Here is a 23,261-nt window from a genome sequence, read left to right on the forward strand (position 1 = left end):
AGCCAGTCACCCAAGGCCAGAATCGAATCTGAGTCCCTTGGCACTGTGAGTCAATAGTGCTAACCACGCTGTCACCGTGCCAGCCATGGCCAAGCAAACCACTCGGTTCAAAACAAACTAAGGATGGGCAACAAAAACTGGTCATGATGTGGATGTGCCGGCGTTGGACTGGGGTAAACACAGTAAGAAGTCTGACAACACCAGGTTTAAGTCCAACCAATTTATTTGATAGTAAACTCACAAGCTTTCGGGTTAGTCCCTTCGTCAGGTGAATGGAGAGTTCTGTCCTCAGACAGAGCATATAAAGCACAGACAGTTTACAGATTACTGATTAGAATGCCAATCTTTACACCTAACCTGCTGTTCAAGTCTTAAAGTGGCCGACAATGTGTGTGGAAGGAGCACTGATCACAGGTTAAAGAGATGTGTATTGTCTCCAGACAGTACAGTAAGTGAGGTTTTGCAAACCCAGGCAAGTCACAAGGGTTACAGATAGTGTGACATGAACCCAAGATCCCTGTTGAGACCGTCCTCATGTGTGCGGAACAGTACACTCACTGTACTGTCTGGAGACAATACACATCTCTTTAACCCATGATCAGTGCTCATTCCACTCACGTTGTCGGCCACTTTAAGACTTGAATAGCAGGTTAGGTGTAAAGATTTGCATTCTAATCAGTAATCTGTAAACTGTCTGTGCTTTATATGCTCTGTCTGAGGCCAGAACTCTCCATTCACCTGACGAAGGGACTAACCCGAAAGCTAGTGAGTTTACTATCAAATAAATCGGTTGGACTTAAACCTGGTGTTGTCTGACATTTTACTGAACAAAAACTGGCCCAGCCACCTCCCATAAATGAATTAATTGTTTTTTTAATTGCCCTTGAGAAGGTGGTGGTGGTGAACTGTTTGGCATAGGTACACCCACAATGCTGTAAATTTTAGGGAGTTGATAATAAACACAAAATAAACAGCAGCATGTTTCCATATACATGGATGGCATGGCGGCACAGTGGTTGGCACTGCTGCCTCACGGCGTCAGGAACATGGGTTCAATCCCAGGCTTGGGTCACCGTCTATGCGATGTTTGCACATTCTCCCCGTGTCTGCGTGGGTTTCCTCCGAGTGCTCCAGTTTCTTCCCACAGCCCAAAGATGTGCAGGTTAGATGGACTGGCCAGGCTAAATTGCCCGTTAGTGTCAGGGGGACGAGCTAGGGTAAATACACGGGCTTATGGGGATAGGGCCTGGCTGGGATTGTGGACGGTGCAGCCTTGATGAGCCAAATGGCCTCCTTCTGCACGGTATGGCTTCTATGATTCTATGATTCCAAGTCAAGATGGTGTGGGGCTTGGCTGGGAACTGGCAGCTGATGCTATGTGTCTATTCATTGACCTAAAAGAGGCCTTGTGTCAATTCAACCCAAAACCAGTTACTTCCAGATGACTGAGGTCATTAAATTAATTTCTTGGCCCAGAACACAAATTTTAATGGCGTAATGAGATAAAAGGAAAAAATACATGTATAAAACAGAAAAAAACGTACAAGGAAATAATATGTTTTAGTTTCTGGTACAGGTTTTTGATTGCTATGTTCTCTATAACAATTGCAATATCAAATTGCAAGCTTTCTGTAAAAACATACAAGAGCATTCTTGCGTAACATTTTGAATGTAAAAGAAAAAGTTTAGGTTGGTTATTTTGGTGACGCTATTGATCAATTTGTGACAGCTCCAGTCCAAATTCCTCTTGTTCATTCTTACCTTTTCTCCTGTAATGAACAGCAAAGAATCACTCATACGTGCCACCTTCCTGGAGACGGGATCTGACTCACTCAAGCTGAAATTTGCGTGTGGTTTAAAGGATCTCTGAATGATCACCTACAAATAGAAAGGAGGCAAAAAACTTTGAGAGAGACTTGGTAAAACTCAGATATCAAAGCCCAGACTGGGAAGCGCAGAGCTTGACAATAACACCCATTCAATCGCAGTCACTGAATTGTTACAATGCTGTAAAGCTCCAGCAATTTAAAGTTTATTTATTACTCACCAGTAGGCTTACATTAACATTGCAATGAAGTTATTGTGAAAATTCCCTAGTCGCCACACTCTGGTTACACTGAGGGAGAACTTAGCGTGGCCAATGTGCCTAACTAGCACGTCTTTCGGATTGTGGGAGGAAACTGGAGCACCCGGAGGAAACCCACGCAGACACGTGGAGAATATACAAACTCCACATAGACAGTCATCCAAGCCGGGAATCGAACTCAGCTCCCTGGCAGTGCTAACCTCTGTGCCATCGTGCTGCCCCTTTGATAATACACACTGAAAAACAGTGGCACATGAAAGCCAGACCATATATAAATGGTAGATTTCGTTAGTCAACCAGGTGGGCTTTTACAACAGTCAGCACAGAAGGAGGCCATTCGGGTAATCATGTCTGTTCCTGCTCTCCAGATGAGCAATGCACCTGGTGCCACACTCTGCTTCCCGTCTTCTCCCCATAATCCTACACATCATTCCTTTTCACACATTGATCTAATTCCCTTCTAAAAGCCTTGATTGAACCTGCCTCCACCACGCTTTCAAGCAATACACCCCAGTTCCTAACCACTTGCCGTGTGAGAAAGGTTTCCCTCGTGTCGCCATTGCTTCTTTTACCAATCACCTTAAATCTGCGCCCATTTGTTCTCCATTCTTCTGTCAGTGGGAAAAGATTTTTCCTATCTGCCCTTTTTAATATCTCTAACAAATATCCTTTCAACTTTCTCTTCTCCAAGGAGAGCAGTCCCAACTTCTGTCTTCGTAACTAAAGATCCTCCTCCCAGGAACCGTTCTGGTGAATGTTTCCTGCAGCCTTCAAATCCTTCCTAAATTGTGGCAATCGGGCTCAATACTTCAGCTGAGGCAGACCATTGTTTTAATACAGGTTTAAAATAACTTTCCTTACTCTTATACTCTACACCCCTATTAATAAAACCCAGGGAACAATAAGCATTTAAGTTTTTTTTTATCATGACAAAGGTTTCCCTCACTTCCAGGTACAAATTCTGAACACATTCTGTATTTCAAGTAATCACTGACAATCCAGTTTTGGGTGAGATTTGTCTTCCTTAAGAACCACTGTTGTACAATTTTCTAAAGTTCAAATTTTTATTCTTTTGTGGGTTGTGGGCATTCCTTACCCAAGGGCAGCATGGTGGGCACAGTGGTTCGCATTGCTGCCTCACAGCGCCAGGGACCCGGGTTCGATTCCCAGCTTGGGTCACTGTCTGTGTGGAGTCTGCACATTCTCCCTGTGTCTGCATAGGTTTCCTCCAGGTGCTCTGGTCTCCTCCCACAGTCTGAAAGACATGCTGGTTAGGTGCATTGGCCATGCTAAATTCTCCCTCAGTGTACCCGAACAAGGGCAGGAGTGTGGCGACTAGGGAATTTTCACAGTAACTTCATTGCAGTGTTAATGTAAGCCTATTTGTGGACATTAATAAATAAACATAAAATCCTAATTACCCTTGAACTGGGTGGCTTGTTAGGCCAATGCCTGTGGGTCTTTTTTTAATTAATTTGTGGGACATGGGCGTCACTGGCTGGCCAGCATTTATTGCCCATCCCTAGTTGCCCTTGGCTAGGCCAAGGACAGTTGAGAGTCAACCACATTGCTGTGGCTCTGGACTCACATGTAGGCCAGATCGGGTAAAGAAGGCAGATTTCCTTCCCTAAAGGACATTAGTGAACCAGATGGGTTTTTCCGACAACCGACAATGGTTTCATGGTCATCCGTAGATTCTTAATTCCAGATTTTTTTATTGAATTCAAATTCCACATTCTGCCATAGTGGGATTTGAACCTGGGTCTCCAGAATTTAAGCTGAGTTGCAGACACATGCAGACCAGAAAAGTAAGTATGGCAGATTTCCTTCCTTAAGTGAACCAGATGGGTTTTCACAACAATCCTCATTATTGGGAGCACTTTTTAATTCCATATTTATTAATTGAATTTAAATTCTACCAGCTGCCGTGGTGAGAACTGAACTCATGGTGCCAAGAACATTAGCCCAGATTACTAGTCCAGTAATATTACCACGACTTCCTTTGTGTAAATTGAATTGGAGCTGTATGACCAGATGGAACTATTATTGCTAATCTTAGCCAACATTGCTAGTTTCTCCAGGAACAGATAATTACAATTGAAAGATTCTTTGTTTTTAAGGTTTGTCGTTTGTCACCAATGCATCAACTTGTAACTAAAATGAGGATTTATATTTCAACGTTCCTCTATTCCTGAGGTAACCACTATCATATTGTGGACTCAGAGATATGCTTTTCTATTCTTTCAAGAATGTCGACATCACTAGCCAGGCCACCATTTGTTGACCCTCCCACGTTCCCCCTGAACAGTGTAGATTGCTAAGTCACAGGAGTCAACCACATTGCTGGGGTCTGGAGTCACATTTGGCCAGATCAGGTAAGAACAGCAGATTGCCTTCTCTGAAGAACATTAGTGAACCAGATGGGTTTTTATGACAATCAATGATGGTTTCATGTCCACCATTATTGGGACTTTAAACTACACCATCTGCCATGAATTCATAAGTCCAAAGATGTGCAGGTTAGCTGGAATTGGGAATGTTAAATTACCCCTTGGTCTCCCTACACAAGCTCCCAGAGACCAGGAAAAAGCCCAGGCTTCTGTCGGGAAGAAGATACTAAAGTCTGAGGTCATGCCCCAACCAACTCAAGAACAGCTTCTTCCCTGCTACCATCAGATTTTGCTTGGTCTATATAGCGCACAAGGATCAATACTTTTCACTGTATACTAATAAATGTGACAATAATAAATCAAATCAAATCAGGATTAACAGGGGAAATACATGGGATGACGGGGATCAGGCCTGGGTAGGATGTTCTGTTGAAGGATCAGTGCAGACTTGATGGGCCAAATGGCCTCCTTGTGCACTATAGGGATTTTATGAAGTGTGTTGGAATATTTTCGGAAATCAAAGGTTCCAATCTAGCGAACAGTGATTTGCATTATAGGGGAGCTGATGGCCTAGTGGTATTATCGCTAGATTATTAATCCAGAAACTCAGCTGACGTTCTGGGGACCCAGGTTCGATTCCTGCCACGGCAGGTGGTGGAATTTGAATGCAATAAAAAAAAAATCTGAAATTAAGAATCTACTGATGACCATGAAACCATTGTCAGAAAAACCCATCTGTTTCACTGATGTCCTTTAAGGAGGGAAATCTGCTGTCCTTACCCGGTCTGGCCTACACGTGACTCCAGAGCCACAGCAATGCGATTGGCTCTCAACTGCCCTCGGCAACTGGGGGTGGGCAATAAATGTGGCCCAGCCAGCGATGCCCACATCCCATGAACGAATAAAGAAAACAATTTGCCGACCTCAACGCACTTCAAAACCGACTCAGAGTTTGACATTAAAGTTGAAAAGTTTATTTATTAGTCACAAGCACTGGTGTGACTAATAAACCCACGCGGGGAAATGTGTAAACTCCGCACGGACGGTGACCCAAGCCGGGAATTGAACCCGGGTCCCTGGCGCTGTGAGGCAGCAGCGCTAACCACTGGGCCGCCTTTTGAGGGATTTCAGTCATCCTGCTTTTCGCAAACATGTTTTCTCTGTGAGCCTGGCGGCTGTACTTTCAATATTGTGCTTGGAACAAGGCGATGTACTCCCCTCCAAACATAAATTCTCTTGGACGCAAAGGAATTGAAGACGGGACGGTGGCGGGGTTGGGGGGGGGGGGGGGGGGGGGGGGTACCCTCATCATCAGAAGCAAAATCAGCTAATCACTTATTTCATGTTCCTCCTGGTGCTAAAGCCAGGAAGCAGATTGGGAAGTCAGTGCTCCTTTTGCTGCTACAAACTGTGCGACAAGCAGGAGTACGATCAGGAAACACTGCTTTTTACTAGCACGCTGACCTTGGCAAAAGCGAAAGGGGCTGCCTTAATCCCGGGTGAAACGGATTCACAGCAGGCTAACGTACTGAGGTACTCGTTGCACGTCACTCAGTTCCTGCAGAGTAAACAAACCCTTTGGTGCCAAACCTCCAATCCCCTTCAGGAATTCAGGCAGAAATTTCACTGTGGAATTTGAAACGAGAGATCCGCTTCGAAAAGTTTCTTACATGCCGTCTGAATAGTTTCCAAAATGCAGATTCTTGACAGCAAGCAGACCCAACACAAGTCACACGGTTTGTAGAATCATGGAATGTACGGCATGAAAACAGGCCCTTTGGCCCAAACCGGTCCATGTCGACCAAAGGAAAAAGCAGATCGAAGCCAACCCCATTTGCCTGCATTTAGTCCATATCCGTCTAAACCTTTCCTATCTGGGTATCTGTTCAAATGCCTTTTAAATGTTATCAATGTCCCAGTCTCAATCGCTTCCTCCAGCAGCTCATTCCATATATGTACCACCCTCTGTGTGTAAAAAAATTAATCACTCCTCAGGTTCCCATTAATTCTTTCCCTTCTTAACTTAAACCTACGCTCTCTAGTTCTCGATTCCCCAATCCTGGGAAAAAGCCTGACAGCATTCATAGAACATAGAACATTACAGCGCAGAACAGGCCCTTCGGCCCACGATGTTGTGCCGACCAGATGAAAAACAATGACCCTCTAACCTAAACCAAACCCTTCCCATCCATAAACCTATCCACGGATCTCTTAAACGCCCCCAAACTAGGCGCATTTACAACTGCAGCAGGCAGGGCATTCCAATCCCTCACCACCCTCTGGGTAAAGAACCTACCCCTGACATCCGTCCTATAACTACCACCCCTTAATTTAAAGCTATGCCCCCTCGTGCTAGCTTTCTCCATCCGAGGAAAAAGGCTATCACTATCCACCCTATCTAAACCTCTAATCATCTTATATGTTTCAATAAGGTCCCCTCGTAGCCGCCTTCTTTCTGACGAAAACAACCTCAAATCCCTCAGTCTCTCCTCATAGGACCTCCCCTCCATACCAGGCAACATCCTGGTAAACCTCCTCTGCACCCTCTCCAAAGCCACCACATCCTTCCTATAATGTGGGGACCAGAACTGCACACAATACTCCAAGTGCGGCCGCACCAGAGTTTTGTACAGTTGCAACATGACGCTGCGGCTCCTAAATTCAATCCCCCTTCCAATAAACGCCAAGACACCGTATGCCTTCCTAACTTCCTATTCACCTTATCCTTTTACAGATGCACCACACAAAGCATTCTTCCTGGTTGTATCACAGCTTAGAATGGGCTCCTGCTCTGCCTCAAGACCACAAAAGATTGTGAATGTAGCCCAAACCATCACGCAAACCAGCCTCCCATCCATCGACTCTGTCCACACTTCCCGCTGCCTCGGCAAAGCAGCCAGCATAATTAAGGACCCCACGCACCCTGGACATTCTCTCTTCCACCTTCTTCCATGGAGAAAAAGATACAAAAGTCTGAGGTTACATACCAACCAACTCAAGAACAGGTTCTTCCCTGCTGCTGTCAGACTTTTGAATGGACTTACTTTGCATTACGTTGATCTTTCTCTCGCTATGAATGGTATGCTTTGTCTGTATAGCACACAAGAAACAATACTTTTGACAATAATAGATCAAATCAGATCTATCCATACCTCTCATGATCTTATACACCTCTATAAAATCACCCCTCAGTCTCCTACATTCCAGAGAAATAAGTCCTAGCCTGTCCAATCTATCCCTATAACTTAATCCCTTGAGTCCTGGCAACATTCTTGTAAATCTCTTATACACTCTCCCCAGTTTAAGAACATCTTTCTTATAACAAGGCGACCAAAACTGAACACAATATTCTAGGTGCAGCCTCACTATAGGTGATACAGAAAACGTGATCAGGGTGTAACTGAGAAAATCAAAAGAAATTTGTGCCAACAAGAACTTTATCAATCGCACGATGACAAGTTGAAGCAACAGCACATGATTGCTAAAGGCAAGCTCACCAAATATTTGCTTTGTTGCAATTTCTTTTAAACGATAGCACAGAGAGTTTACAAATTCACCGGATACCACAATAGGTCCACCACAGGAAGAATTAGTTCTCTTCAAAATACACCAGTATCTTAACACTGAAAAGTGTGAGGTGATACACTTTGGAAGGAGTAAGTTGACAAGGAAGTACTCAATGAATAGTAGGACACTAGGAAGTTCTGTGGAACAAAGGGACCTTGGTGGGTTTGTTGTCAGATCTTTGAAAGCAGAAGGATATGTTAGTAGGGTGGTGAGAAAGGCAGTTGCCTTTATCAGTGGAGGCATAGATTACAAAAGGCAGGGAAGTCATGTTGAAGTTGTATAGAACTTTGGTGAGGACGCAGCTAGAGTGCTGTGTGCAGTTCTGTTTGCCACATTATCAGAAAGATCTGATTGCCCTGGAGGGGTGTGGAGGAGATTCACCAGGATGCTGCCTGGGATGGAACATTTATAGATAGATTTCATAGAAGTTCACAGAACCCTACAGTGCAGAAAGAGGCCCTTCGGCCCATCGAGTCTGCACCAAACACAATCCCACCCAGGCCCTACATATTATACCCCCTAATCCCTCTAATCTACGCATCCCTGGAGACTAAGAGGCAATTTCTTAGCATGGCCAATCACCCTATCCTGCACAACTTTGGATTGTGGGAGGAAATCGGAGTACCTGGTGGAAACCCACACAGACACCAGGAGAATGTGCAAACTCCACACAGGCAGTGACCCGAGCCGGGAATCGAACCCACGGCCCTCTAGCTGGGAAGCAGCAGTGCTAACCACTGTGCTACCGTGCCACCCATTTAACCATTTAAGTTATGGAGAGAGGCTATATAAGCTTGAGTTGTTTTCATTGGAGCAGAGAAGAATGAGGGGCGACCTGATGGAGGTGTACAAGATTATGGGAGACACGGACACAGTGGATAGGGAGCAGCTGTTCCTCTTAGTTAAAGGGTCAGTTATGAGGGGTCACAGGTTCAAGGTTTAGTGGGGGATGTGAGGAAAACCTTTTTAACCCAGAGGGTGGTGACAGTCTGGAATGCGTTGCCTGGAAGACTGGTGGAGGTGGGTTGCCTCACAATCTTTAAAAAGCATCTGGATGAACATTTGGCACATCATAACATTCAGGGCTACGGGCCAAGCGCTGGCAGATGGGATTAAATGGGAATTCAGGTATTTCTAATTTGTCAATGCAGATGCAATGAGCTGAAGGGCCTCGTCTGCACTGATTCTATGATCTTAAAATATAACTTCTTTCCAGTTGGGGGCTGAACTGGAACCAAACACATCTGGTTCTAATTCTACTTTCGACAGCGCCCTGGCAGTACTTGGATCAAAATGGAATGCCAAACATTTTATCTTACTGGTACTGGAATGGAGCAAATCTTTTCATTCATTCATGGGACATGGGCGTTGCTGGTTGCCCAGCATTTATTACCCATCCCTAGTTGCCCTTGAGAAGGTGGTGGTGAGCTGCCTTCTTGAATCACTGCAGTCCATGTGCTGTGGGTCGATCCACAATGTCGTTAGGGAGGGAATTCCAGGATTTTGACCCAGCGACTGTGAAGGAACGGCGATATATTTCCAAGTCAGGATGGTGAGTGGCTTGGGGGGGAGCTTGCAGGAGGTGGTGTTCCCATGTATCTGCTGCCCTTGTCCTTCTAGATGGAAGTGGTTGTTGGTTTGGAAAGTGCTGTCTGAGGATCTTTGGTGAATTGCTGCAGTGCATCTTATAGATGGTACACACTGCTGCTACTGAGCGTCAGTGGTGGAGGGAGTGGATGTGGTGCCAATCAAGCAGAACTGCTTTGCCCTGGATGGTGTCTGCACTTGAAACATGAAGCTCGCTAACTTTGACATGATGGAATTAGAACATGAAGCAGCTTCCAATCAAGGGTCAGCTCCACATTCCCAGGGGTCAGTCCCATGCATTATTGTATTTCACTGTCCTATCCCATTGGTCTCAACTTCCCAGCCCCCAGAACTGCCTCTCATTACCCCGTCACAAGTTCAGTACTGACACCCTCAATTGTCACCATAAGACGTTTTGCCAACTACCCAGGTGCTGGCAGCATTTTGACAAGCCGTAACACAGCTGCCCATCATCTCGCCAAGGATACAAAGGAACTCGTGTCCTCGGGGCAGCAAGCACTTTATTACAGTGTGTATAATCGTGTTTACTCCTCTTGGAAACGGCTTTCTTAGAGGCATAGATTGCCCCATCATCAGTATTTTCCATCTACAGACAAAAAATCCATTTCAGGTTGGAAAAGGGTACAACTAATCCTAGAATCCTCACAGTGTAGAAAGAGGACATTCGGCCCATCAAGTATGCACCAATTCGCTAACAGAGCTTCTTATCCAGGCCGTGTTCTTGTTACCCCATATTGGGACACTCAAGGGCAAACTGGCACCGTCAATCCACCTAACCCGCAGATCTTTTGGACTGAGGGAGACCATCAGAGCAAACCCACGCAGACATGGGGAGAATGTGAAAACTGCACACTGTTACCCAAGGCCGGAATTGAACCCGGGTCTCTGGCGCTGTGAAGCAGCAGTGCCAACCATTGTGCCACCACGGTTGAAATGGCCAACCCTCGAGAGGCAGGTTCTGCCACAAGTGGCGCACATGAGGTTACACTAACTGACCTTTCAATAATGTTGTCCTTCAGAGGGCTCAGTTGACCTGTTGCTGGTTTCCTGCCATTGCCTCAGTCCTGCCCACGAGCTAACCTCCAGCCCCTGATTCTTCCCACGACTGCTTTTCACTTCAGCCATGGCAGCAGCCAGCTAACTCTGCTTTCTTGCTGCTTCTTAGCTTGTTTTGTATTTGCCTGCAGATTCCCCACCACCAGCTTGTCAAACCAGACAATTAACGGCGCCAGCTGTAAGGCAGAACGATCCGCTCAGCAGGATCCTGGCAGCTGCGTCCCAACAGGGAACTCATTATAGAATCTCAGGAACCCTGCAGTGCAGAAGGGGGTCATTCAACCCATCGACATTCATGCACCGACAACATTCCCACCCAGGCCCTATCCCCGTAAGCCCATGTACTTACCCACTTAATCCCCCTGATACTAAGGAACAACTCAGCATGGCCAATCAATCTAACCTGCATATCATTGGACAGTGAGAAAAAGACTGGAGCACCCGGAGGAAACACATGCAGACATGGGGAGAATGTGCAGACTCCACACAGTCTGTGTGGAATTGAACCTGGGTCCTGGCACTGTGAGGCAGCAGTGCTAACCACTCTGCCACTGAGAGGGACGGCACTGAACACACCGAGAGGTTTTGACTCAGAGGAGAAGCCGGGATATCGGAGGTAGAACACAAACCTCCAAGTCCACCCATCCAACCGTCCCTGCACCACCTCCATCCCTTCACTTGACAGGGTTGGCAGATTGGCTTCATCAGTCAATCCCATCGACTCCAAGTGGAGACAACTCATTCTCAATCCCAAGTGACTGCCGAAGAAGAACGGGGAGCTTTTTTTATTCAACACAGCCAAACTTCCCAAAGTATGAAGTGAAGTTGGATTTTGGTCGATAAAGAAAGCAAATGTATAACTCCCCCATCCCCCTCCCCCCACCACCCTATGATGCAGCCTGAAGGGAACTCCTTTTCCTTCACGTGCTTCATGTGGGACAGCACGGTGGCACAGTGGTTAGCACTGCTGCCTCACAGCGCCAGGGACCCGGGTTCGATTCCCACTTGGGGTCACTATATGTGTGGGGTTTGCACATTCACCCCGTGTCTGCATGGGCTTCCTCGGGTTCTCCAGTTTCCTCCCACGCTCCAAAGGTGTGCAGGTTAGGTTGATTGACCATGCTAAATTGGCCCTAGTCTCAGGGGGATTTGCAGGTTAAATATGTGAGGTTACAAGAGTAAGATCTGGGTGGGATTGTGGTTGGTGCAGCCCTGGATGGGCCAAATGGCCTCCTTCTGCACTGAAGGAGTTCTATGATTTTCAAAAAGGCCAACAAGGCAGATGGAACCAATTGCTCACCCGACAGCATTACATCAATACCGGATGAAATAGTTCATGTGGATGAACCTATTGATTCCCTGTGTGACAGCAGTCTCGGAGTTTCAGTTCTCATAAGACGTCTCCACAAGTCAAGATCAGACCCCCCCCCCACCACCGCTAATGAATTCTCCCCAATCCACCCTTGTCCAGTGGCACTTTACTCAAACCCAGAAGCAAACAAAACACACATTCTTGGAGCAACAAATGAGTTTCCGACTGATCTGCCCGAAAGTTGTTAAAATCAGGCCCATTGTTTCTGGCGCAGTTGTAACTAATGCAGTGTCACACAGGGCGGAATTTTACTGGTACGTCCGCCCACGGTTCGTACAATCTGGCCCGAGGCCAGTGGAGAATGCTGTTCTCCGAGCTTCACCTGCCTCCGAAATCGGGATGGGTGTGTCAGTAAATTTCTGGCCACAGGGTCAATTTTCCTACCAGGCTATTTTGAGCCACTATTTTAGTTCACTTTCTGAAGGGTGAATCACTGTTACATACGTACAAACATAGGAGGAGGCCACCCAGTCTCTTGGGCCTGCTCCACCATTCAATAAGATCACTGCTTGTCTGACTGTAAGCTCAACTCTACATTTCCATCTTTCAACCCTTTTCTTCCAAGAATCTATCTAGCTCTCGCCTAAAACTATTCAAAGATTCTGCTTCCACTGCCTTTGGAGCAAGAGCGTACTCCCAACCACCTGAGAGGAAACATCTCTCATCCCTCTGTCCTAAATGGGTGATCCGTTATTGTTAAAGTTTATTTATCAGTGTCATAAGTAGGCTTACATTAACACTGCAATGGAGTTGCTGTGAAAATCTCCTAGTCGCCACACTCCGGCACCTGTTCGGATATACTGAGGGACAATTTAGCATGGCCAATGCACCTAAAAATAATGTTTCCTCTTCATAAATGGCCAAATCCCCAAGTGAATGGACAATGTTACAGTTCACAAGGCCAAACTATACGAAACACAACGAATCTGTAATGTTGCAGGTTAATCACCGCAGAACCAGGTTCCTCTGCTCCTCCCAGGATTACCACAGCCTGCCTGATCATCGTTGTACAAAACATTTATTTCTCAGTTTAGTTATTCATTACTGTCACGCATAGGCTTACATTAACACTGCAATGAAGCTACCGTGAAAATCCCCGAGTTGCCCACATCCAGCGCTTGTTCGGGTACGCTGAGGGAGAATTTAGCGCAGCCAATGCATCTAACCAGCACATCTTCTGGACTGTGGGAGGAAACTGGAGCACCCAGAGGAAACCCAGGCTGGCACAGGGAGAACGTACAAACTCTTCTTCCATTGGGAAAAAGATACAAAAGTCTGAGATCACGTACTAACTGACTCAAAAACAGCTCCTTCCCTGCTGCCATCAGACTTTTGAATGGATTTACCTCGCACTAAGTTGATCTTTCTCTACACCCTAGCTATGACTGTAACACTACATTCTGCACTCTGTTGTTTCTTTCTCTATGTACAGTATGCTTTGTCTGTATAGAGCGCAAGAAACAATACTTTTCACCGTATACTAATACGTGTGACAATAATAAACCAAATCAAATCAACAACAGTTAACCAAGCCAGGAGTCGAACCCAGGTCCCTGGCGCTGAGAGGCTGCAGTGCTGACCACTGTGTCACTATGCAATGAAAGTTAAAATAAATGTTGTCTCTGTGGTGATCAGTGCTTCTTTGCTATTTAAACCTCACCTTTTCCTTCCTGTAATTGTTTTTTTTTTCCTTTGCCATTTACCATGGACAGAAAAGCAGTAACAGGCATTGCCATCACCCCATATTGCAGTATAGTCAGGCTGTGAGACATAGGTATACTCCCTGATAGACAACCTGTCTGACTGCACTGGTGCTTTCATTGTTTTGCGTTCTGAATTGCAAAGAGCTGATGACACCATCCCACAGCTCTAATTATAGCAAAATGACATGGGGATGATTTGGACGTACTGTAAGGTCACACATCATTTACAGAGCCCGCATGCCACTCTGCATTGTTCTGACACTCACCGGTGTGACCGACCTAGGACCTCTGTGTTCCAATTTCACCACCACCCCGCTTCCGCACCCCACCCCTTTATCAATTCTCCCACCTTGTTTTCCAATCTTACAGAGGTTATGCATATACGCATTTATACAAAGCGTATAGGGAGCAGGTCTGCAGAAAACGCACCTTAAAGGGCAATATCGAGAGGGATAATGATGAGTTGAGGGGAGAATCTGGCAGGAAGGCTGAGGCAGAGAGTTTGGAACCACAGTGACCTGACTGAAAACATCAAACTGCAAATGTCACTACCGTATCCACTTCCACTACCTCCCCCAGCAATGAGTTCCAGGCACCCACCACCCTCTGTGTAAAGAATCTGCCTCATACATCTCCTTTAAAACTTGCCCCTCGCACCTTAAACCTATCCCCCTAGTAATCGACTCTTCCACCCTGGGAAAAAGCTTCTGACTATCCACTCTGTCCATGCCTCTCATAATCTTGTAGACTTCTATCAGATCTCCCCTCAACCTCTGTTGTTGCTCCAGTGAGAACAAATCAAGTTTCTCCAACCTCTCCTCATAGCTAATGCCCTCCATACCAGGCAACTTCCTGGTAAGTCTTTTCAGTACTGTCTCCAAAGCCTCCACATCCTTCTGGTAGCGTGGCAACCAGAATTAAATACTTTATTCCAAGTGCGGCCTCACTGAGGTTCTATAAAACGTCAACATGACTTGCCAATTTTTAAACTCAATACCCTGGCCAATGAAGGCAAATATACCTTCTCCGCCTGCATTGCCACTTTCAGTGACCTGTGTTCCTGTACACCCAGATCCCTTCGCCTATCGATATTCCTAAGGGTTCTGCCATTTAGTGTATATTTCTTATCTATATTACATCTTCCAAAATGCTTTATCTCACATTTGTCTGGATTAAACTCCATCTGCCATCTCTCCGCCCAAGTCTCCAACTGATCTATATCCTGCTGTATCCTGTGATGGTCCTCGTCGCTATCTACAAATCCACTAACCTTTGTGTCATCTGCAAACTTACTAATCAATCCAGTTAAATTTTCCTCCAAATCATTTATATATATTACAAACATCAAAGGTCCCAGCACTGACCCCTGAAGAACACCACTTGTCACAGCCGTCCATTCAGAAATGCACCCTTCCACTGCTACCCTCTGTCTTCTTTGACCGAGCCAGTTTTGTATCCACATTGCCAGTTCACCTCTGATCCCATGCGTCTTTACCTACTGCACCAGTCTGCCATGAGAGACCTTGGCAAAGGCCTTACTGAAGTCCATGTAGACAACATCCACTACCCTACCCTCATCAATCATCTTTGTCACTTCCTCGAAAAACTCGATCAAGTTCCTGAGACACGACCTCCCCTTCACAAAACCATGGTGCCTCTCACTAATACATCTATATATTTCCAAGTGAGAATAAATCGTGTCTCGAAGAATCCCCTCCAATAATTTCCCTATCACTGATATAAGGCTCACCTACCTGTAATTACCTGGATTATTTTTGCTACCCTTCTCAAACAAAGGAACAACATTGGCTATTCTCCAATTCTCTGGGACCTCCCCTGTAGCCAGTGAGGATACAAAGATTTCTCTCAAGGCCCCAGCAATTTCCTCCCTTGCCTCTCTCAGTATTCTGGTGTATATTCCATCAGGCCCTGGAGACTTGTCTACCTTGATGTTTCTCAAGAACCTCAATACCTCCTCCTTTTTGACCTCAACATGACTCAAACTATCTACACATCCTTTCCCAGACTCATCATCCATCAAGTCCTTCTCTTTGGTGAATACTGATGCAAAGTACTCATTAATACCTCGCCCATTTCCTCTGGCTCCATGCGTAGATTCCTTCCCTTGTCTTTGAGTGGGCCAACCCTCTCCCTGGCTCCCCTCTTGCTCTTTATATATGTGTAAAAAGCCTTGGAATTTCCCTTAATCCTGCTGGATAAAGATAAATGTAGTCCTCAAATTAAGGTGCTAAATTCGGGGAAGGCTAATTATAACAATATTAGGCAGGAACTGAGGAATGTAGATTGGGGGCAGATGTTTGAGGGCAAATCAACATCTGGCACGTGGGAAGCTTTCAAGTCTAAGTTGATTGGGATTCAGGACTGGCACATTCCTGTAAAGATGAAGGATAAGTATGGCAAATTTTGGGAACCTTGGATAATGAGAGATATTGTGAGCCTAGTCAAAGAGAAAAAGGAAGCATTTGTCAAAGCTTGGAGGCTGAGAACACACAAAGCAAGTGTGGAATACAAGGAAAGTAGAAAGAAACTTAAGCAAGGAGTAAGAAGAGCTAAAAGGGGTCATGAAAAGAAAAGAGGGTCCAGGGAAAACAGAGGCCAGTGAATCACTCACCTCCTCAGCCTAGAATCGTCCACTGCAGTAAATGTGGCAGAGGGTGCAGTGCCAGAGTGCAGCTGCTGAATTCAGTTCCAAAGTCTTACAACTCTCTGAGAGGAAAGAGTTTTCCTCATCCGAAACTGGAGACCTTTTATTTCTGAACAGTATTGGGTTCTTCCACAAGAGGAAACAATCCATCCTCTCAAGACCCCTCGGGATCTTTCAATAAGCCATCTCTTGCTCTCCTAAACCCTGGCGGATACAAGCCTAGCCTGAACAATCTTTCCTCACAAGACAACCCACCCAACCCGGGTATTAGTCCAACAAACCTTCTCTGAACTGTTCGACACAAGCCATCATCTTACGCAGCAGAGGGTTGTCAGGAAGACGGGAGAATCATTTGGATACACAACTTCACTTGAACAGTATCGGGGATGAGTGAGATGGGGGAGGGGGGCGAGGTGGGGAGGGGGGTGGTCGGAGAACCAACAGACTCCATAGGACAACTTCAACAGCTTTGAGTGGCAATTGCAGTTACAAGAAGCAAATGTCCTAATGTACGCTTTCAAAACCCCTCGGAAAGAGTGATCCGAAATTCACTGAGCTCCAACAAGATATTAAATGAGGATTCCATCGAATGAAGAGATTAATTTAAAAAACAAATGAAATGTCATTGGTGAGGCCGCAGCTGGAGTACTGTGTGCAGTTTTGGGCGCCGCACTTGCGCAAAGATATTTTGGCCTTGGAGGGGGTGCAGAGGAGGTTTACTAGGCTGATACCGGAGTTGAGGGGGTTGAGCTATGAGGAGAGGCTGAATAAACTAGGCTTGTACTCGTTGGAGTTTAGAAGAATGAGGGGAGATCTCATTGAGACGTATAAGATGATGAATGGGATGGATAGGATAGAGGTGGAGAGACTCTTCCCGCTCAAAAAAGACAGTAGGACTAGGGGGCACAGCCTCAAGATAAAGGGGGGGCGGTTTAGAACGGAGTTGAGGACGAACTTCTTCATTCAAAGGGTGGTGAATCTCTGGAACTCTCTGCCCGTTGAAGTGGTGGAGGCTGCCTCGCTAAATATTTTTAAGACGCGGGTTGATGGGTTTTTGATAAGAGAGGGGATTAAGGGTTATGGGGAGAGGGTGGGAAGGTGGAACTGAGCCACGACAGATCAGCCATGATCTTATTGAATGGCGGGGCAGGCTTGAAGGGCTAGATGGCCTACTCCTGCTCCTATTTCTTATGTTCTTATGTTCTTATGAGTCAGGATGCTTCATATCATGACAGACTTGGGAAAGAATCAGAAACCTAAGTAGAACTTCCTGTATTGGGAACGGCTTAATCCCCGAGAGCAAAGCGATGCTTATTGTTCTGCTTGAAGGACTAAATCGGCAAACTCTCACGCTGACAGTAAACATGGGAAACCACCTCACACTCAATTCAGGCAATGTCTACAAAAACTACCAGCACCTTGCAATGTCAAAACTTTCCATTATCTAATCAGTAACAATCAGAGCGCTGTTATGACACTGGAACAGCAATCGACACAGCGTGACTTTGGAACCCAAGGGTGCAAATTAAAGATTTTTTTAATTTATTAGTGTCACAAATAGGCTTACATTAGTACTGCAATGAAGTTACTGTGAAAATCCCCTAGTCGCCACACTCCAGCACCTGTTCGGGTACACCGAGGGAAAATTTAGCATGGCCAATGCATTTAACCAGTACGTCTTTCGGACTGAGAGAGGAAACCGGAGCACCTGGAGGAAACCCACACAGACACGGAAGAACATTCAACAGTGACTCAAGTCAGGAATCGAACCCAGGGTCCTTGGCACTGTGAGGCAGCAGTGCTAACTACTGTGAATGTGATGTGGAGATGCCAGTGTTGGACTGGGGTAAGCACAGTAAGAAGTCTCACAACACCAGGTTAAAGTCCAACAGGTTTATTTTGGTAGCACAATTAATAATCTCCGGAGGCTTCAACATGTCATTGATGGGGACGAACATCTCGCCAAGGCCATCCCCACGCCCCCATTTTTTGTCTTCAAACAATTGCACAACCTCAAACAGGCCATTGTCCGCAGCAAACGACCCAGCCTTTAGGAGACCACGACACCACACAACCCTGCCACAGCAACCTCTACAAGACGTGCCAGATCATCCACACAAATGTCATCGTCTCACGTAAGAACACCATCCGCCAGGTACACAGTAGATACTCTTGCAACTCAGCCAATGTTGTCTACCTGATAAACTGCAGGAAAGCATGTCACAAGGCATGGTACATTGGGAGACCATGCAGACACTACAACAACAGATGAATGAACATCGCTCAACAATCACCAGGCAGGAGTGTTCTGTTCCTGTTGGGGAAAACTTCAGCAGTCACGGGCATTCAGCCTCTGATCTTCGGGTAAGCATTCCCCAAGGCGGCCTTCACAACACACAACGCAGAATCGCTGAGCAGAAACTGATAGCCAAGTTTCACACATGAGGACAACCTCAACCGGGATCTTGGATTCATGTCACACTATCTGTAACCCCCACGACTTACCTGGACTTGCAAAATCTCACTAACTGTCCTATCTGGAGACAATACACATCTCTTTAACCTGCGTTTAACCCTCTCTCCACTCACATTGTCTGTAGCTTTAAGACTTGATTACCTATAAAGACTCGCATTCCAATCATTGTCTTGTAAATTGAGTTTTTGTCTTTATATGCCCTATTTGTGAACACAACTCCCACTCATCTGATGAAGAAACAGGGCTCCGAAAGCTAGTGCTACCAAATAAACCTGTTGGGCTTTAACCTAGTATTGTGAGACTTCTCACTGTGAATAACCATGGGACTATCAGACTGTTAACAAATAGGGTTTTTCTTTTAATCACTTAGATCATGATATCAGGATGTCTTGGAGCACTTTTAGACCCAATTAAATACTTCTGAAGCATATTCACTGTTGTAATGTAGAAAATTCAGCTACAAACTTGCCAGAGCAAGCTCCCACGAACAGCAACCTGCAAATCAGTGGATAATTTGTCTTTTTTAATTAGGTGAGGGATAAAAATTGGCAAGGAGCGCAGGGAGGGAATTTTTCTCAAAATAGTGGTAATGCCTGTGTGTGTTCTGAGGAGGCCTTGATTTAATGCCTCATTAAAAAGAAGGCACCTCTGACAGTGAAGCATGTCCTCAGTACTGCAGTGAAGAGTCACTGTAGATTTTGCAATCAAAGGCAGGATTTTCACCCATCCAGATGAGGGTGAGTGTGGATGCAGGGGAGTGCAAAAATCTGTCAGCTGCCACTGTCCCCACCCAAGCCATTTTCCCCAAAAATGGAAAGGGGGGGGGGAAGGGAGGCAGCATGGTCACCCACCCACAAGATGCGTGTCGCCAATAAAGTTTTTAAAGTTTATTCATTAGTGTCACAAGTAGGCTTACATTAACACTGCAATGAAGTTACCATGAAAATCCCCTAGTCGCCACACTCTGGCGCCTGGTTCGGGGCACACCGAGGAAGAATTTATCATGGCCAACGATGAAACCAGCATGTCTTTGGGCTTGATACATATCTTTGGAAGACTTGATACTCAGGATAAACCTCTGAACCAGACATCGGGAGTTAGCCCACACAGCACGTAACCGAGATCAAGTACCACACTTGCATCTTTTACCTGCAAAATTCTTCCATTTGCTGTTCCAAGGTGACCAACTGTGAAATTTCCTATTACAGATACGATGATGGACGTGAGCTTGGTATCATCCAGCGCTCCATCAAATCTATCGATGCGGCTGAGGGCTTGCGATGTCTTGGTTGGTTTGTCCCAACATTCTCTCTTACCCTGAAAAAGAGAAAGCAAAAATAGATCATTGCATTGGCAAAAATTCACGCATTAACCTGCAAAAGGGATAGTGCTGTTCATCTGGAAGACTCCGAGCAAAATGGCAGCAGAAGTTGTAGACATGAAAAGACTAGCAGATCCGGGTGGTACAGTGCTTAGCACGGCTGCCACACAGCACCAGGGACCCAAGTTTGATTCTCATCTTGGGTCACTGTTTGTGCGGAGTTTGCACGTTCTCCCCGTGTCTGCATGGGTTTCCTCCCACTGTCTTAAGATGTGTGGGTTAGGTGGATTGGCCATGCTAAAATGCTCCTTGTTGTCAGGGGGAGTAGCTGGGGTAAATGCATGGGGTTATGGGTATAGGGTCTGGGTAGGATTGTGTTTGGTGCAAGACTCGATGGGCTGAATGGCCTCCTTTTGCACTATAGGATTCAATGATTCTATGATCTTGAGTGATGCTGCCTCCAGTGCATCAAAGGTTAGCTTGTGGAGGGTGGTTGTGTGCATGTGGAAGCAGTAGTGGCAGCAATATAAGTACTTAGAAAGCATGAGGGACTAAGACTTCACCCTGTATAATTTTTTTAGAAAATGTTCAGAGATACAAGGTGGCACAGTGGTTAGTATTGCTGCCTCACAGCGCCAGGGACCCGTGTTCAATTCCAGTCTCGGGCCATTGTCTGTGTGGAGTTCTCCCCATATCTGCCCCTTAGTGTCAAGTGAGTAGCAGGGTAAATGTCCAGGGTTACGGGGATAGGTCTGGGTGGGATTGTTATGGGTGCAGGCTCAATGGGCCAAATGGCCTCTTTCTGTAATAAGCTCATTCTCTCTCTCTCGTATTGGACAAAGACTCTAAATGGCTATATCTATGTCTGTCTGAGACCCTGAACTAAAGGAGCTACCTGGTAGTACCAGGGAAATTCACACCACATTATTCCTGAAGAGCCACTAATCCAACCCAGGAGACCAAACATAACGAGAGCTAATCAAAGGCCATCTACATTTCATAACACAGATCGGCCAACCGCAATCTGTTAAAATGAAGGGCCTGGTAACCTTCTTAATGATTGAGGCATTTGACAATCTTGCAGATTCAGGCAGGGTTTACACATTGATTCTGGATAGTGTGGAGAGATGGGAATCAAACGCCGTGGCCCTTGTGGAAGCAGTAATACATCCTCGCTGAACTGCACAGTCTCAGTCTGTCTTTTTACAATCGGACCGGCAGTGTCGTAGACAAGGAGCTCCGGCCCATGCCGGACACCTGGCCCCATCTACGCTGCTTCTGCTGGAAACACTGACTCATCACATGCAAGACCAACTCACCTGTCTACCCATCTCATAATGTGAAGTCAACACCACTGGAAAAGTGAAGTATCCCTCTTGGTTTTCAGCTCACTGACATCCACGAAGGAACACCTCACTCACTTTGATTCCACGCTCAGAGACCCACGTGAAACAATGGGCAGGATTTTCCCTTTGCGTTCGCTCCAAGACCGGAAAATCCCACCCAAGGTCAACTAACCTTTGTATAGTCCATGTCCCAAACGGTACGATACCAACTGACTCAAAAAAGTTTCTTCCCTGCTAACATCAGACCTTTGAATGGGCCTACCCCACATTAAGTTGATCTTTCACTACACCCTAGCTATGACTGTAACACTACATTCTGCAACCTCTCCTTCTCTATGAATGGCATGCTTTGTCTATATGGCGCGAAAGAAACAATACTTTTCACTGTATACTAATACACATAGCAATAATAAATCAAATCAAAATAAGTAAGCACACACATTTTCATTTACTAGCCGATTATAGAAAACAATTGAAGGAAATTTAAATCTGTATTTTTGGCTTCTAATCATAGAACCCCTACAGTGCGAAAGGAGGCCATTTGGCCCATCGAGTCGACACCAACTGCAATCCCACACATGCCCTATTCCCGTGACCCCACATACTCTGCTAATCTCCCTGACACAATGGGTCAAATTAGCATGGCCAATCAACCTAACCCACACATCTTTGGACTGTGGGAGGAAACCGGAGCACCCAAAGGAAACCCACGCAGACACAGGGAGAATACGCAGACTCCACACAGACAGTGACCTGAGGCCGGGATTGAACCGGGGCCCCTGCCGCTGTGAGGCAGCAGTGCTAACCACTGCGCCGCCCTAATGTCTTTCGTTATTCATAAATGGGTTCCTGGTACTCGTATGTGCAGCTCACCTAGCCACAAATTGCTTCAGGATGGGTTGTGAATAAATAAAGTACCATTGCTGATCGCACGGTTAAGAAATACATGTTTATTCATTACAGATCTAAGCCAGCACAGGTCACAAAGAGAACGGCAACTGGTTGAAGTGAGGAAGGTGACAAAAAACAAAAAATAGGAATTCTCATTGCACGACAGGTAGAAATCAGCAGTCACGGCGCCTGGAGTGGGTTAGGATGAACCAAAAACATCACATCACCACTGTGCTGCCCCAGTATCACATTGCAAACTATGTCTGAACTTGTTGGGGGAGGAGGCGGCAAAATAAAGAGCTTTTCAAAGAACATTTTGAGTAATTTAATCAGTCAACTCTCTCCATTCTTTCACAACAGGGTTCTCAGAATGGGTTACTTCTAAGAATTAGACAGTTGGTAAGGAAGCCAGTTGGCCCATTGCCTCCATGCTATCTCACTGTCCTGCACCAGATTGCCCTCAGCTTCGGAGACAGGATATTTTCCATCATTCTTCCAGTTCATTCTCATCGAAAGTTTGGCGAGATGATTAACTGGTGGCGCAGACTGCACGCCTAGCCATGATCTGTCTACGTTTGAACCCCTCAACTGAATGAAACATGTGTGTAGCATGATCAGCTTAGATTTGATTCGAAAGCATGATGGACAGGAATCACAAGCAGGCAAAAAGTTTCCAGCATCTCAATGTCAAAAAATAGGAAGAAAGACAGTCATGGAAGATCTTTAATTCAGTTACTTGCTCCCAACCCCATTACTTCTACTGAGACACTGTTTACTTTC

The 23,261-nt window shown here is 45.8% G+C and overlaps 1 protein-coding gene across 1 annotated transcript in view; it reads right to left on the bottom strand.

Moving 5' to 3' along the window:
- mst1rb (macrophage stimulating 1 receptor b) overlaps positions 1–23,261 on the bottom strand; it is a 142,120-nt gene that overhangs the window by 70,445 nt on the left and 48,414 nt on the right. Inside the window, exons 3-4 of the mRNA XM_080181391.1 lie at positions 20,073–20,240; positions 1,762–1,878 (exon numbers count right to left, since the gene is read on the bottom strand). Coding sequence (XP_080037517.1) covers positions 1,762–1,878; positions 20,073–20,240 — 285 coding nt within the window. The remainder of the gene's footprint in view (positions 1–1,761; positions 1,879–20,072; positions 20,241–23,261) is intronic.

This window comes from Carcharhinus amblyrhynchos, chromosome 3 (assembly GCF_965287045.1).
Source record: "Carcharhinus amblyrhynchos chromosome 3, sCarAmb.v2.hapA, whole genome shotgun sequence".
NCBI classification, from domain to species: Eukaryota; Metazoa; Chordata; class Chondrichthyes; order Carcharhiniformes; family Carcharhinidae; genus Carcharhinus; species Carcharhinus amblyrhynchos.